General features: G+C 40.1%; 1 protein-coding gene across 1 annotated transcript in view; it reads right to left on the bottom strand.

Annotated features, from left to right (window-relative positions):
* The window catches only part of LOC101869397 (ethanolaminephosphotransferase 1-like), a 52489-nt gene that overhangs the window by 5059 nt on the left and 29578 nt on the right, over window positions 1–17852 (bottom strand). The window contains exons 6-8 of the mRNA XM_005153552.3: window positions 14115–14223; window positions 3911–3959; window positions 1599–1779 (exon numbers count right to left, since the gene is read on the bottom strand). Coding sequence (XP_005153609.3) covers window positions 1599–1779; window positions 3911–3959; window positions 14115–14223 — 339 coding nt within the window. The remainder of the gene's footprint in view (window positions 1–1598; window positions 1780–3910; window positions 3960–14114; window positions 14224–17852) is intronic.

Genomic DNA, 17852 nt, shown 5'->3' with positions numbered 1-17852 from the left:
GACATGTGAAATATTTATCAATGTAAGTTTCACTTAAAGATTAAATGTGGTTGGAAAAGGATTTTATGCTTTCTGGAAGCTGTAGAAGAGTGAAAAATCATTAATTAATTCCCTGTGCAGTGCCTGAAACCCTGTGACAGCAGCAGTAGGAGTCTGACCATAGGCAAAAAAATACTATCTTTACTACCTGTGTTGTGGAAGCTGAAGAATGCAAAGATAAGCCATAAAAACATGATTACCTATCAGTAATGCAAGCAGTGACCATTGGTACCTGGTGTCAATAGCTCTTCTTACAAAGCATTATCAGTATTTTGGTTTTTTCTTTAATAATACTGTTTTTATGAGTCCTTTGGGAATCATTGCAGGGGGTATCAGGAATTGATAAAGCAATCTGTACACTATAACTTCTCTGGCTGAATAATTGCACCCACACAGAGGCTGGATTTCACCTTTTTTTACCATTATTACACCATGGGAAGTACAATGCTCAATTCAATTCCTTATTGGTACTTGGAGCAGTTCACTTTCAGCGTATCACAGGACTGCAAAATGGGATTATACTCTGTGCTCCTCCCTCAGTTCCTTATTCCCCCTGGCCCTGAAGCACTGACTGACACTACAAATGAGGCAAAAACAGCATTAGGAGATGAAAGCACAGGAGTCTGGAGAGGCAGACTGGAAAGAAGAGGTAAGGCTATGGGACTATGCCCTTGGGATGGGATGTGCTTTTCCATCTACCTCACCTATGGTTTGCAATGCTATTCTGGCTGTGCTGAATTTAAACCTCTAGCAGCTGTGGTCTGTGCTCCCGGTAGATCCTTAGTGTCTTCTCTCTTACCATCTCCCCCTGGGAGGCTCCTAATGAAGTATCTCCTGTGTCTGAGCTGTCCCAGCTCATCAGTCAGCTACCATGTCATCCACTGTGCTCCTGCTACAGGGATGGCTGAAGGTCCCTTTTGCAGGACTTACTTACCCGCTACATCCCCTCCTCCTGCACCCAAACACGTGCCCCTGTGAGCTTCTTCCTAAGTGGGAGCTGTGACAGTTGTGCTGTGGTGATTTGCTCAGACTTGGATATTTCTGAGACTTGCTCTTATGAGTTAATCTCAAAGTAAGGTCTGAGCGTCTTGTAATTCAGTCTACAGAACAGATAATAGAAACCCAATGTTAGACTATCATGGAGAAGAAAAGCATTGCTATGCCTTACTGACACTGGAGGAAACACGTATAAGGGACCAGAGGAAGTGAAAGGAAATACAAGCTTGGTTTTAATTTTTAAAATGCTACAAATCCCAACTAACACCCATACATTTTTAATGCTTGCTTCTAAAATGTTGAAAATTTCAGCCAACACACATACATTTTTAATTCACATGAGCCTCTAATACTGCAGTAGATGTTATGGTAAAAGAAAAAAGACCAAGTCCTAAAGAATATGCATTGCACTTACTACCTAATAAACTGCAGTCTACTCAGAGGTAGAAGAGCCATGTGATTCTGCTCAGTTTTAGCCACAGTTTCTGTTCCCTTCTCTTTGTTCACGTAAAACTAGAAAGCAGTCTCTAAATAATACCACCACCACTAATAAACATACTTACAATCACATTTGAGAAAGCAACCCCAACCATCCATAAAAACAATCTTGGTTGCTTTGCTAATATGTCGACTGGAGATAAAGCCACCCAGACTGTAAGAAGCATGAACAGCAACAGAGGTGACACAAGAGGTAGGAGTCCTTCATACAATGAGTTATTCCTCAGTGTTTTCTTCAAATGTGCTCTGTAAATAAATACAATGGTTTTATGGAGTAAGAAAATGCATCCATTCTATTTCCGTACAGGAGCTAAACTCAGCCCAAGAATTCATCTTGCAGCACAACTACCTGTGCAAAAATGCTGCATACCCAGGTATTTTCTGAGAAACTGTAGGATATTCAAGTAACATTTGTTTCTGGAGTGAAGTTATATTGGTTTATTCACATGGCTTCTGGTCAGCTTCACACACACACTCATCATTGCCTGGCAATGGATCGCTAAGCTTAACACAAAATGAGCTGCAGTACTGTGTTGTAGTTGTCATCCAAATGCACAGCATGCAGGCTTGCTGTGAATTCAAAATATGTATCTTTTTAGAGGATGAAACTTCTGACATGAGATATTGAATTACTTCCCTCAATATCCCCCATGTTTTCAATGGCAACAGAGTCAAGCACGTGGCTGGCACACGTTGCTGTTGTTTAGATCTTCAGGTGTTGCTGCCAGACAATCCTGTAGTGTTGCCAAAGTGTAGCCTAAAGGGGAGGCTTTTTTTGCTAATTAGAGTACAGGAAAATTTATGATTCATTGTGTTTTCTTGGCTGTTTTAAGCTGTCTTCTAAAGGTAGTACTAATAAAGGTAGTAAATGGCTATTTTCTGTCAGCTAGGAAAAAGATAACTCTAAGATCAACGGCTCTTTTGTGTATCTTGTATCTTTTTCACTCAGGCAAAACTCACTGAGAGATTACAAAAGGATTAGGAGTTTTAATTTATTAAAGGTCACTACCATTGAACCATTTCTTCATACAAATAGCTCAGAAGAGCAATTCTGTGTACTAGGAAATGTCCGGTTTAAAATCTCTGAACAATTGTATTTATAGAAACATCTAGACAAAAAAAACAATTCAGATCTTTCTCATTCCAAAAAAGACTATTCTTCTGATAAAATAGCAACTGAGAACAGGCAGCAGGATGAGGAAACTGAGGAGATGACTGGAAAACTCAAATCCCTCATCACCAAACAGTTTGTGCATGCATCCTTTGAGCAAACCTAACCGGATGTTTAAAATTACTGTGCTCTTCTGTTCAGAGGAATCATAAACCCACCGGAAGGGTTGAGAGAAACTGTGTCGAATGATGACTTGAAAAGGAAAACACTAAGAAGTCCTGACATGAGAGAAAAGAAAGCAGATACTAAATGTTCAACTGGTTAAGTGCCGTTAGCCACTGACTGCCATGCCCAAGGTGTTTCCCTCCTTCTCCCAGCCTTCCCTGAACCAGAGTCCCTTGCATCACTGGTCACCAGCACCCTCCTACAGCTTCTCAGCCTTTCTGCCAGTCCTCAGCCTTTCCTCCCCACATCTGGCTCTCCACTCTTCCTGCCCCAAAATGGGGTTATTCATGTTTTTATTAACTACAATGAGTGCTGCAATGTGAAAAGGGCTGTGTAGGAGTGATGTGTTATTGTCTTATAGTCTCTCTAAAATTTAAGTCTTCATATTAATTCCCACTAATTCCTGAAGACAGGCAGTGACAGTCCCTCCTCCAGGACACTTAGGACCTGAGAGACCTGATGTGACAGATGAGGGAAATGAGCTAGCAAATACTAGTGCAATGCAGGCAGCATTAATAAAAATAGGCCGTCAGAGTATAAACTAGCCATGTATAAAATTCCCAGGTGCAGCAAGCCAGCACTGAGATGTAATCACAGCTTGCCACCTGCCTAGCTTGTATCTGACAGCAATTATGTGCAGACTTCATACAGAGGAGAGTTTTATGGAAGGGTCTGGAAGACAAGAAAGTAGTTCATGGAGTGCAGGGTGACCAGCTACAGAATTTCACCTAGCACAGGTAGAAGTTAAAGTCACATTTGACTGCAAATAAAATGGACTGATTGTAACTACAGAGCTTTCATCAGTCTGAGACTGCCTGGAGAATGGCAAGTGAAGGGAAAAGGAGTTACAAACATGGAAAAGAAACCACTCAGGTTCAAAAAATTGACCAGAAAACTCTTTTACTACATTATCAGGACAGCATCTGGCTGAAAGAAGCTAGGCTACGTCAAGCATTACATTTATTTCTCAAGTGAGGAAACCACTAAATATATGTAATTAAATGGGAGGGAATAGAATTCATTTAATGCTAATTCACTTACCTGTAAATGTTGTATAGTGTTTGTGGAAATGAAAGAAATAAACTGAAACCTGGAAGAGAAAAAGATTGATATGTAATGAGAGACAGCTCTGCTACATTGATCACCTCAGAGCTTTCTCATACAGTAACAGAATTAGTGTGCTATTTTAAAAATGACTCGGTATTCCTGTACTCATTACTGGATACAAACTGAGTTTGGAGGCTTGAGGCAATAATGAAACCCTTCTCATTCTTCCAAAAGTTAGCTGCTAGAAACAGCAGCTGGTACTGATTTTCCTGAGTCATGAATGACACTTTTTTCATTCTGATGTAGTTAGTAGGTAGGATCAATTATTTGTCAGACAGGTTCCTCTGCTGGGCCCAAGAAACAACATGGCCCCATTTTGTATAAGCTGCTCTCTGTTCCTATAGGAAAGAAATTCCACCAAAAACCTTGCAGTGGAATATATAAAGGCAATTAACCTCAAACAGAGCTGCCCATATTACTGGGGAAATAATAGGTTTATAGTTCAATATACTAAGGTTAAACTAAAGATCTGCTTTGCTGACACAGCAGCTGAAATGAGTTAATTTCTGTGATACAGCCATCGTTTGAATGAGTGAGGGGGTTTACTACATTATTTTAATACAGCTGTGACCTTTCTGGAGCTCAGCCTTAACCCATACAGGACAAGGAACTTGCCCTTGATTATACTGTGTCTATCTACATCAGGGCTGGTATTACCAGTACAGCTGCCAGCAGCCCTTGAGCTGCCAGAAGACCCAGTTTCACCCTGTCTGACACCCACACTGGTCCACCTAAGGGTCAAAGAAGTCCTCCAGCAAGAAGTGGAAGTGCAAGGTTTAAACAAAAAAGCCACAGTATCCGTCAGCCTAACTGGGTAAAAAGATATATAAGACTTATATATCTTTTCTTATCATATCTTAATCTCTGTTTCCATGCAGAACTCTGGTTTGTGGGTTTTTTCCCTATTTTCTGTGTATTAAGAGCTTTTCCCTGGTCTCTTTGCTGCTTGGAGATTGCTCTAAGTAACATGGTTCTGCCCAGCTTTTATATTAAAAGACATGAGGATTGTTTTGGTGCACTACATTACTACAGAATTCCTATTTTGTTATGCGCAAGTAAAGCACTCTGATGTTGCAAACCTTCTGGTTTTACCTTAAAAAAATCTCATTTAAGAAATATAGTGCACAGTTTGTATAGAAAAGTAGCAAATTTTAATCTCATTATTAGAAACAATTATTGGAAATAAGGAAAAATAAGAACTAACAGAGGAAAGAACTAATTTCAGATGACTTCGTACTGGGGCTAACATGGCATAGCAGAGTCCTGAGAAATGTCGGTATTTACCATTCAGTCCCCATCAAAGACATACCCAAGTGTTTAGCATGCTCTGGCCATACGGGCAATTCAAGAGGAGGAAAACTCAAAACCCAGGCAAGAATAGGAGATGAGGGTTGCTGGAAAACAGGAGCAGTAAAAGGGATACGAGAGATCATCTACTTCTCCATTTTTTTTCTGTTTGTCTTTTAAAGAGGGGGAATCAAAGAATTGGGAGGAAAAAAAGATTATGCAGCCTGCAAACAACTTCAGGTACCACATTTTTACTTCCTGGCTTTGCTTTTTAGAGTAAGTAAGATAAAGAACCCTGATGCTTTACCATGGCAGAAACTCCTTATCCAGCAGCTGAAAGACGTGCAACTGAAGGAATATCCAATGAATTTTGTAGCTATATTTCCCAAACTCCCATGCTTAGTACCTTCAGCGCGATCTGTGTTTAATGTGCACCCCGGTTAGCTATGTTTCCTATTAGGCAGGGAGGGCTAGTTCAATAAAATCTTGAGTTACGTACAGCAGTTCCAACATCTGCATCACATTAGAGCAGACATGAGACAAAACATTGACTCTTGAGGTTAAATCTAAATTTCCTGCTGCAATCCTGAAGTTTGATTTGTTAGGAGAAAAGCAACTGAGAGGAACAGAAATAGAGACTAGAACTAGAAATAGAATTCAAAGAGCAGTGGCTGCCAACAATTTGTTCTTTTTATGAAGTGCCATTTTAGTCAGAAATAACACACTGACCACAAACAATCCCCCAGTTAGCTAAAAGCCACTTTCAGAATGGGGCAGTTGCACCAGTTACTCCTCTGTATCTTTATATGGCTTCTCTTTTAGCAGAGTGAGAGCTGCCGATGCAGGAGGGAAAGCAAAGGGTGTTCCCCTGTTTCTTATGGGATTTTCAAAATTCCATCATTTCCTACAACATGTTGCTTTCCCATCTTTTTTTAGCTAAGGAGGCCTGGCTTGGGGGCTGCTTTTGGTAGTCATTAAGTCTGCCTTTTAATTGGCATTAAGGATCCTATTGTGCCCAGGAGCTAAACTGCGGCTTCCGCATTGCTGCCATTCCCTTCTGGTCTGGGGAACAAAAGGTGCAGCCTGGAAAGCAAACCCACTGCTGTCTCTGCCCAAGTGATGATGATGACGATGATGGAGCTTTTGCTTCTTTTTCTTTTCTAAGTCCCCAAAAGCACATTATTTTCTTTAAACCATTAAGAATCTATTTTAGTGCATTAGATGTTTTTAACACATTACAGAAAATGGAACTTCTCAAGTGCTATTCGAGCTACTACTGCTCTTCTAGTATTTTTTAATTCCTCCTTTAATATTTTCCCATTTTCAGCTGATTTACATTCTGAGACCCAACTGTAAGAAGACAGGCCAGTATTAAAGGCAAAAATACTAAAGCACAGATGGGTGGCACAGATACAGGGAATTGTTGTGTCACACTAGGCTGAAGGTATCAAGCCCAAATCCTTGGATTTAGATACAATCCTGCAGTCAGTCCCTTGCCTTGCACTCTCTTGACTCCCTTTTCAGAGAAATAAGCATTTGTAAAGCTCTTATTTTGTACATACTAAACAAACAGACAAAGAAACTAACAGCAAAACCCAAAGCCAATGCATTCGGGAATTCAGGATTAGAGACATGCCAGGAATAAAGGCATTATCTTGTTTTCTAAATATATATATGCAGAAACACACAGATATATACACACACATACACAGACATGCATATATATATACACACACACGTGTATGTAAAAGGGATCCAAATAGGTAATTCCCATCAATTTTAGTGACAACTTCAGATCCATTGAGTAATTTCAAGTTCAGTTCTAAAATGGTAGGATGTTGTGTGATATTGATGAGTGATTTAAAAATAAAACCCCAAAACAGTACCCCAGTACAATTTGTTCCCTTAGTCCTGACTAACAGTGATGTATTTAAGTTCAGTTATATGAGGGCATCTTAAACCCTCATGTAACTAAGCTGAAAGTCTAATGAAGATAGTCAGGTTGTTTCTGTGACACACTACAATTACTTAGTCTGGCTGATATACCCGAGTTAACTTAGGTATTTGTGCAAAACACAGACTTGCTCATTGTAAAGAAAGAGTATGGCCAGAAATGAGCTGCTGACACCACTGTCAGTTCTAGAAAATGCTATTTCAGTAATTAAGAGAACAGCCCCACACTGGCATTCAGACAAAGGCAGGAAGCCTGCTGCAGGTACCCACATTCCTGAATACACCAAACTCCACAGACTGTAAACATCATTGCATAAAGAAGCAACCTCAAGAAAGTAGCCAAGACACCTAAACCACTATTTTCAAACAGATTATACTGCTTCAAAAAAGGACAATGTTTATCCTATCTTCTCCACACCTTTGCTATCATAGGCTGCTGCATTTGTCGTTAAGCTCCTGACAAGTGAGCCATCCTTAGAACATTGTTGAGATATTATCTGTTTAGAATTGGTTCTTCCTTATAGTTAAAAGTTCAAAATGAAACAGTGCAATAAAGAGATGTAGTTTTAAGTGAACACCATAATGGAAACATGGACATTTATTCAGGAAAGAACCCTTCCATCCCTGCTGTTCTCCCCCTTCCCAAAAAAAAAATGCTTTCCAAGTGCATTCCTCCCATTTGGGAGGCAGTGAAGAGGTCTGCACAGACCTTCTCCAGGGTATACTGCAGCAGCTGAGCTCAGTAAAAATCAACTCTGACTGTAGGCAGTTGCAGTTGCATTTCAGCCTGCAAATGAAATACCATAACCCTTCTCTTTTGTTCTTTAATTGCTCACACCTCCACATAGCCTTCTTCAATTATACTGCTTGGTCTTCCTGTCTCTAGGTTCATAATTCATCATAGTCAATGATTCCTTTAAAGAAAAGGGATGTTATAATTTATCATTCTTAGCTACCAGACAAAAAAAAAAACAAAACCCCAAAATTTAGGTCTTAATATTAGCTTGCAAAGTATCTTTAAATGCTTTCCCCATGTTTTTTCTGATCTCTTCCACATTCAGAGCCACTAGACACATGAAAATATCTGAACACACTGAATGTTTAGCACACTAAACAGTGCCTGGAAGCAAGCTTCATTAAAAGGTGAACACTTAGAAATACTTGTAACTTGAACAGCAGCTTTTTATGGAACAGTGTGATGTTTCTCAGGCATGTCTTGAGAAGACAACTCTTTCAATTGGCTGTGCAAACAGATAATTGCATATTGAGCTGTCCACTAAAGGTAAAATTATGATTTATTATTACATAAAAGGGCAAACTTTTTAGTAATTGAAAAAAATAAGCTTAAAAAATTAGTATATGATCATCAGACATAATTGAGCCTGTGAAGTCTGAATACATTAAGCAATTGAAGGACAGATGAAAAATACACCCAAACAGATCTATACAATCTGAAATGATTTTACAAGGATTAAGAACCCAGCGTAAACATAAGCAGTGTCTTCAGGCACAAAGCTGATGCGTGTTTAGCATCTAGGCTACTTCTTGAGTATGAAGTCTGTTAAAGGGATGGATTTACCCTGCCTGTTGATTTTATAGCTTATTTTCAGTGTCTCAGGAAGCACACACTGCATTTATCTCTCTTGAACTGAGCTGTAAGCTAACAATTAACATTTGGAAGGATTTAGTACAGACTGAGAAATTAGTTTGCTTCTTTGATGTAGTTGTGTTCACTCAGCATGGGCACATCATTCTCTTTTTTGGGGCACAGCAAGAACTGAGCACCAGAGAATCAGTACCTTTATATGAAAAGCCCAGGCTAGCTTCCAGAAGGACTCCAACAGGTGAGCCCCTTGTTTGACTCTTCTGGGGCTCCCAGCACCCGTGACTTGACTGCTCACAGCTAACACCACCAAGCCCATTCCCACTTGTCATTAGCATCCCGTGACACTGCTCTGCCTCTGGCCTTCAGCGCTCTGGTTTTCTGGGTTTGTTGTTCTGACTGGTTCGGATGAGTTACTCCAAACATGACCTCAACCACTTTTTATGTATATCTCGAGTGACAGGTGAGTATTTCACGCCCTTTACTTCAACGAAGTCTTGTACAATCTGTCACAACAATGCTTTCATAAATGTTAAATTGGTGACAGACACGTAGAAGCCAACTCACTTTAACCGCACTTTTCAAACCAGGCTAGTCAAAGCCTGTCAGAGTGATAGCATTTTGAAAACATATCACTTAACATTTAATCATTCAGCTACCCATCAGTAAGGCAGAACCATCAGCTGCTTTGCGGTGGGAACTATAGGAAATCACTACAGAATGACTTCATCCATATGGGACAGAAATCATTTATAATTTGACCATGGTCTCCTAAATGCTTTCTGACACTGATAAAAAAGCAGGCTGCTGTATAATTACTCACTGCACAGACTTCTGTGTCCTACTTTGATACATAGGCTGTAGGACAGTGTAAGGACAGGACACTAGTTTATATGAATTAACTGTGCTTTCCTACTATGACAGAATTCAAATACTTGGCATGTTTCAAATCTTATGGCTTGGTCTCATCATTAGTTTTTAGCTGCTTTTATGTTTTCATTTATGTGTTTACTCCTTGTTTTCTACACTTCAATAGCTTGGAGAAGGAGTAAGCCTCAAGGAGCACACGCTCTGCAAAACTCAGCACAGAACCCATTCCAATTCACATCACAGGAAAAAATTCTGACTGTTTTGGCCCCTTCTCCAGAAGAAAGTTCAAGTTTCAGCTCTCTGACAGATGTTAGTATTCCATTCACATTTCATGTTCAAACCTGCACTCTGAAAATTCGCTTCAGCTTTGCCACAGGCATCAGTAGCCAGAGGAGTGGACTCAAATGTGCCACCATCTCTGGATCACAGAACTGTCTGCCCCATGTGCCACACACTGATGCAGCACAACATTTTTGATTCACAACTTATTGGTCCTTTACCCACAGTGCTTATTCTTGTGGTTGCAATTAATACTGATGAGGAGCAGGAATCTTTCTGTGCATCCAGAAGTCATTTTTCCAACCTGGCTTCCTAAGGAAGCTGACATTTTGACACATAAATGTGCTTGTTTATGTGCATGCCATCATAACTTCTGAGCCCTCTGGTCAATTCTGAATAAATTTAACAACCTGAAAGAAATTTGCAATAAGTTGTATGGAAATGAACAATCAGGTAGAGGAAACCAGATATATTAATGTCTCTAGTGAGGAAAGGATTGCAGCCTGAACTCAGACTTTATAATGTCTAATAAAATTTATCTCATAGAGAGCAAGTATGCATGTTCCAAGAATGGGAAATGCTTCATTCAGAACATGTACCTATTAGAGTTCATTTAATTACAATGGGAGACAGAAACCATCATCCCTGAGCTACTATGTTTACCTGTCAGTGAAAACCTTCTCATAAAGTCTACAGCACCACAGACTTCATGTGAGGAATTGACTGTTTTAAAATGCTTATTGTAAATATTTTATATTGCTCTCAACCTGATGGCACAGTGACAAGGAATGCTAGGCATTCAGGATACCCTGGAGGGGTGAAAATAAATGATAGCTCTCACCCCAGTGCTGCCCTTTGAAGGGACCCTAGTTAGCCAGATAATGCTATAGGACAAGTGTGGTTAAATCCCAAGAGAGCTTTTGGAGTGTCATCCACAGGAGCCTTGCTGAGAGCAGAAGTAATTAGTTCCAGCTGAGCACACAGGCACATCACTTTAGAAAGGTCTGGCTGCTTTTCCACTAGGAGAAAAGGCTTTTCTGTCTATCAGCCAGGACAATGCACTCTGGAAACAGGAAAATAGCCTTCCTCATTTGTTTGGGGTCCAGCTAGGTGTGTGTTTTGGAGCTGCAGGATGGAATTGCATTCACGGCCTGTGAAAATTACAGTGGACAAGTGAAAAGTTCCCGTAAAATACTATGCAGAAGTTTCTCTGATTCACAGGGGAGTCCTCCAAGATCTCTGTTCAGCAGCCTGAGACATGGCCTCCCTACAGGTGTTCACAGTGTGCTAGAGAGTTCCCAGAGACAAATATAAAGCTCTCTCTTGGGAATCTTTCTTAAAACATCTAATCTAAACACTGCCATTGCTGCACTTTTATGTATATCTTTGTGTGGTCTGGCACCTGATAAAAAGTCCATTATTTTCAGGGAGTGAGTGTCACCTGGTGATACCACAGCTTCCTTGAAGGAGGTGCATTTGCAGAGTTCATCTTTAGGTTATATGTGGGCTAGTCTTCCTGTTTGATGGTTTTTTCCCCCAGAAACTCTTGGAAAGACGTCTGAAAACCTCCACTCTTGTGCATCTCATTTGGATGCCTTTCCACTACAGAAGGTACTAGCTAAAGCCCAGCTGTTCTTGGAGAAATGACGGCTCAGCAGCTGAACTCCTGTTGTGTGCAGAACAGTAAAAGCGTGAAATGAATGCCAAGTATTGATGGAGCAACTACAGGTTCATTGTTAGAAGGACCACTAGTGACTACTAAATGCCATCAGATGGTTAAGGACAGCCAGTTACAGTTTTAATGGCTCCTCTCAAGGTCCTGGGAAACTAACTCATAAAAAGCATCGGGGGCCCACTACATTGCTTTGTTTTTTAACTAGCCACAGAGGCATTTAACTGAGCATGCCAGAGAGGGGGCTTTCTGATACAAATGGATCTGGCTGAGCAAGACACACTTGTTGCAGCCTCTCTAAGGGAAAGAGAATAATTTCATCTTCCTGTCTGCTTAGCTGTTGGTGTAGGTTACATCAACACTTTTCCTGCAATCGCAGTGGAGTCCCACAGTTTACTGCAAGCTTCCAAAAACTTTATATATCCATATTCACTATATATCCATATTCACTGCACACAGCTTATCCAATGATAACCGCTATTACTGAGCTGAGATTCAAACCTGTGCTTTCTGGATCAGCATGATCCTCAGTGGAAGAATTCTACTTTTTTTTATATATTTAAATTTAGTGTCTGTTTTTAAGAGATTTCCCATGCACTGTGACAGTTTTGTAACACAGAGTCAAGCAAGATCATTTCTTGCATACTTTAAGCCCATATTTAGCTATAATTAAGCTGCAAGAGTGGCCCTGTTAATGGCATTGTGGAGAAAGTGTGAGAGTGTGTTTTAAAATAAATCTTTTGGCTCTTACTTATGCCTACTCTGCTGAGGACAATGCTGGAAGAAATACTCAATTCTCTGCTCACAGTTCCATTCATGCAAGTGTACCACATGAGACAGAAGCAGTATTTCTTTCTAATGCTAATGGAATAGTCCATCAAACCTTGCTTTGCAGCTGGTTTTGGTAGAATATGAAAAAGGATGCTCACTTCTGCAGATCTGATGACATTGACATGCTTCCCTACCACAAACCTTCCCAATATGTTGAGCAGTTTGAATTAAACCTTCACCCATGGCTTCCCAAGCACAAGGAAGCCATCAGTGTACTCACTGAACTGGCTGTCATGTGCCTCAGTGATAAGAACAAAAGCAGCTATGCGTGTAGCACAGAACAAGCGTGTTCAATGAACTTGCCCATGCTAGCACATCATGCCATCGCAGGTCTAACTTGCTGTCTGTGAGCAAGCCAGCATCCACCTCTCCTGGACCTGTGATACTCCTTCAAGGGCACAAATCACTCCCCATCCGTCTGCCCTGCCAGCCACCAGAGGGCATGTTACAGCTACACCTCTGACAAGCTGGATAAACCATAGATTACTGAAAAGGCAACCACTGTTTTATTCCCACTTTCTTTCCTTCTTTTCCTCATAGTGCCTAAAACAGGCCTGACAAGAAAAAGACTATACAATACCCTTGGTTACACGGGGTCAGTCTTACTCTGGGTAAAGCACAAAGGTCTGCAAAACCATGTGCTTTTACACTTGTACTCATTAGAAAGCACAGCCCGAATGCAGGGTCCTTTCCAATCTGTCAATTCTAGGAAGCACGGCTGAAGCTGGAGGCAGTCCCTGCTGAAGACCCACCCCACCATGATAACAGGTGTTGAGAGCACATGTCAATGCAGTGGATTCAAACATCCCCCTGAAATGCTCAGATGGCTCTTAGTGCCAGCATTGGGTGGGCACCTATATCCAAGCTCTCCATTTAGCTCAAGGAATGAAGAAGCTTCTTGGGATGTAAGTCTAAACTCTCTGTGTCAAACAGGGTTTTTTTTTGTTTCCTCTTCTCATCACTTGTGTGCTTATATAAAAGTCCTTCAAATTTCCATGCTAATTTATTCACCTTACAAGCAACACACCAAAGACATTTTGCATACACACATTTTTAGCTAGGACTGCCATGGTTTTAACACATTAAAATGTAACTGCTCTCATTCTCAGTCTGGCTGTACCAGTTGAAAAATGTTCAATGCTTATTTCAAACTACACAGACAGTATCAGATGATGAGCAAATAGACTATTGCTGCATATGAAAAATGCATCACTTCAGCTCTGAAAGTAAGTCTAAAGAAGAGCTTAGAATTCACCTGGTTCTTTTCAGATCTAATTCTGTGCCTTATAAGACTATTTAATGATGTCTTTATACCTTCTATCTATAATGTTTTGGAGCATAGTGTGCTGAAGGCCAAAACATTAAACTTATAATATATGTAAATGTGAGTGACATTTTGCAGATGAGGAACATTTTTTTGTATTATTTATGTGTAACAGTTAGTAATTCAGTGAGTTTCAGATAATGTTTCCAAAATTATCTCCTTTTTTTAAGTTTTCCAGTTTTAGTCTTTTAAATCAGCCCCATTCATGTGGGCTTTTTAGACTAAACAACACTTACAAAATAAAAAGAAGGAAACAGAAGAAATATCTTGTCAAAATAATTAAAAAGCAGTACAATTTTGCATGGATTTGGACACTTACCTATAAGTAAGATTACTAATGCATCTGTAATGTAAAAACCAAAGAGAAGAGGCTTGTGCCAGACTTCTACACCAACGGAACCTGTGAGCAGATATGCTGCTATTAATACCTATAGGAAAAAAGATAATGTAGTTTTAATCCTTTACTTCTAAAGCCACAGAATTTAGCTTATCATCTTAATACAAGCTGTTATTTTCCTCTGGTCTCCACAATACAGGATCGTATGCTACCATTCCAAAACATGTACTTCTAAGCAGTGAAGCAGCTTTCAGGGTCACAAACAGAGTTATTTAAAGCATACGAAATGTGGGGAGAGCACATAATTTCCCTGCAATGTGTGCATCTGTCTGCATTTGGTAAATATTACAGACTTACCTTTTCAGAACACAAAAATTCCTAAATCCCTTTCTAATGCCAGGTCTCCCCAGTGTACATACGTTTTCTTGTATCTGCATATAGACTTCAGAATTGGCAAAGTGGTTATTCTTGCAGCTCAGCCCCCTGAACTGATCATATCAGAATAACTGAGTGAGGAAAAAAAACCTAAGCTCACCTGAAATAGTAATTGAATAATTGAATGTGTGTAAATAAAAAGAAGGGGAGTGACCTGAAGCCTTGCCTGATATTTAATTTGACAGATAACATCATTACAGGAGACAAAAAGAAACATGTAGTCAAACATCATTAGGAGTGAAAGGACTCATGCATAAGACTCTTGAGTCTCTCTGAAGTGCTACCAGTTTCAGCAGAGATGTAAACAAAGTTCTTACTCTCTTTTCAGAGATATTTCTGTGACCCAGCTGAGGTCAGCAATCTTAATGCAGTCAAAACCCTACAGCTTCTATGGCAATACCTTCACCTGTAGCACCTCATACAATACATAGCACAAACTGGTGAAAACTTGCCATTTTAGGCGTGTAACATTCAAATGCAGTAATGATTGTGTTGCAGTGGTTCCCCAGCCCTTGTACCCTTAATCCCATATCCTCAAGGGACCCTGTCCTACCTTGAAACCTGTTTCTTGGCTTAGCCCAGGTCGTCCACTTTAATTTAAAGATACACTAAAAATCTCCTTTTTCGATAACTGGCTGCTTAAGATCACAGATTAGGAGCAAACACTACATTGCTTAAACTCCTTATTACATATAGATATTACAATATTTTACTTCTCTTGCTTCTCTGTATCAAAATTCAAGATTCTTGCCCTATCAGCGTGTAGCTCTTCAAGAGTTTTCCTTGAATTGGCATTGCAGAGTTGAATGTTTGATTCACCTGTGCAAGAACAAGCAGCACAAGAGATCTGCAATGCAGAAGTACTAGTATGAGAGTTACATCTTGGGCCATTGAAGAAAATGAGTCAAATTTTGGTCTAAATGAAGGATGTGTATAATGCGTTTTGCAACTGACTACAGCAGATACACCATTTGGCTCTCTGCAGAAATTGCATTATGCTATGCATAAGACATGACAGATGGAATCTTGGCCCCATCAAAGTTGATGGCAAAACTCCAACTGGTTCTAATGGAGTCTGAATTTACCCTCACAAGTTCAATTCTGAATAGACCTTTTTGGCAAGTGATAAAAGAGGAACTTCGATATTATCTGTTATTACAGTCAGTACTTTTGGCAGTGCAGTCATGAGCATCCCTGTCAGATGTCAGCACACCTCTAGGAACAGGAACATTGATGCAACAGGCTCTCGGGGAAATCCCCCGCCCTGGGATTTGGTGATGCAGTACTCTCAGGTTAAGGTGGCCTCTGATTTAAACAAAGGTAGGGTATGAAAAACCCTCATTGGCTTCAAATATTTGGTGTGTTCTTTTTGAAAGAGTTGTAACTTCGACTTCACTGAGGCAGTCCCAAAGACCTCCTTTAGAAAGCTGGAAGATGGAAAATGGCTGTGCCCCTTGATCTAAGCTGTATTAGCAGCTGAGTAATTTTTTACTCATCTCTCTGGCATAGATCAGCTTTACCACTTTTCAGATACAAATGTATCTTTAGCAAGCAAAAATAATTGCAGCCAATTGCAGCCTTTGTCCAAATTAAATACCACAAGTCGGGACTATATAGCAAGTTAGTGTCAGACACATACAATCTTGGATTCAACTGCAGCATCTGACCAGGAAACTCTCTGGCTCGCCAAGGCCTTACCTATGAGGAGGAGGAGTACTTATGCAGATAAAAATCTGCTAATTTGTAGGCCATTTGATAGGGCTGAACAACAGGACACCGGGCTTCTGAGCAGTGGCTCCCCACCTTGTCACAGTTCTGTAAATCACAGCCACATAATCACATTTGTCCCTCTGTAAATTCAGAATACTTCTTTAACGTGGCACTGGGAAAATTCTCTATTTTTTCTTATTCCTAATGATTTATCATTTCTGTTTTACACACAGGTACATTGAGGATGCTGTATGATGTACCACACGTTCAAAAACCAAGCATTTTTTCATTTTTTTGGAAAAAATATTCCAGCTGCACTTTAAAATTCTGTATTATTCCACAAAAAAACTTAAAAAACCACTTCAAATTTACTGTAATGTTCAATTTCACATGTGTATTCCAATAGTATTAATTGTTCAGGTGCTGAAATGTTTTCCATTAACACAGTGCTCAAACTGTCTGTGAAAATGACCATATGGCAGGAAGCCTGAAATTTCATTTTATCTGGAAAGTTTTGTCTCTAGGTATTAGCTTTCTTTGGTTGGGCTTGTGACAAAGTAAGAATGTTTGTTTTCACAAGATGTATCTGAGAATTTCTCACAGAACATAGCAAAGGTTTCTTTTACAGACTTCTCGTCATGACTTGTGGGGGTTTTAATAGATGTGCTTAATCTAAGGTGTATGAAAAGTGTGTAGATGGTGTAAAGAGGCTCCTCTCCTGCATCTTTTTCTGCCCACAGAGGAGTTGGCACAAGATAGCTCCTTGTGCTGGAGGGAGGAGAGAGGGGAAGAGTTCTCAGTGCTGCAGACACCTCCTCTTTGATTCTGAATGCACAAACAAAGCATTCCTCTGACCAAGCATCTCTCAGACACATTACAGACATTTTTCAAGTTTACAAACCGTAGCTTCCTATAAACAGCTGTCTGCTGTAATCAAAGCTAATTGGAGTGCCAATTACAGCCCAGCTACCGTAATTAGGTGACCAATTCTGATGAGTCATCAACTAGCAGAAAACTGTGATCTGCATAAAACCCACGGATTTCTCTCTCTACAATGAGGTGTTTTTTCATGAGGAACAGCAGCTCTTCTAACACTGCAGTTAACACAGAGCCAGGGAGTGTTTACATACAGTGGAGCTGACTCAGCAGCAGAGTCCTAGGAGCTACATGCCAATAATGCTTTCATTAAGGTCAACAGTTACCTATTTGTACACTTATACTAATTACTGTATTTCCTGACCTTTGTGGTGATAACAGAGTCCAAAGTTCCTGGCTACTATCAAATTTAAAAGCAGAAGCAGAGGACTCGACTACCTGAATGTCTGACATGCCAATGTGATAGCATCATGTTGTTGGTGAAGTTATTCAAGACAGAGCAGAGAGGCACGTTTGTGCAGCAATTCAGCTAGGAATGCCACAGAGGAAATAGTGAACTAAATGCTGGGAATCAGTCTGAAAGCAGCTTGTTAGTGCTTCCACTCTCTCTGTCTCTGAATGTGGCTGTGGGAGTATCTGGCAGGTAAGTTGGCAGGGAAAAAACAGTAAGGGGAACATTACCTTTCTTACTCATCATCA

Source organism: Melopsittacus undulatus, chromosome 1 (assembly GCF_012275295.1).
Source record: "Melopsittacus undulatus isolate bMelUnd1 chromosome 1, bMelUnd1.mat.Z, whole genome shotgun sequence".
Lineage (NCBI taxonomy): Eukaryota > Metazoa > Chordata > Aves > Psittaciformes > Psittaculidae > Melopsittacus > Melopsittacus undulatus.
This window is presented reverse-complemented; position numbering and strand designations above follow the sequence as displayed.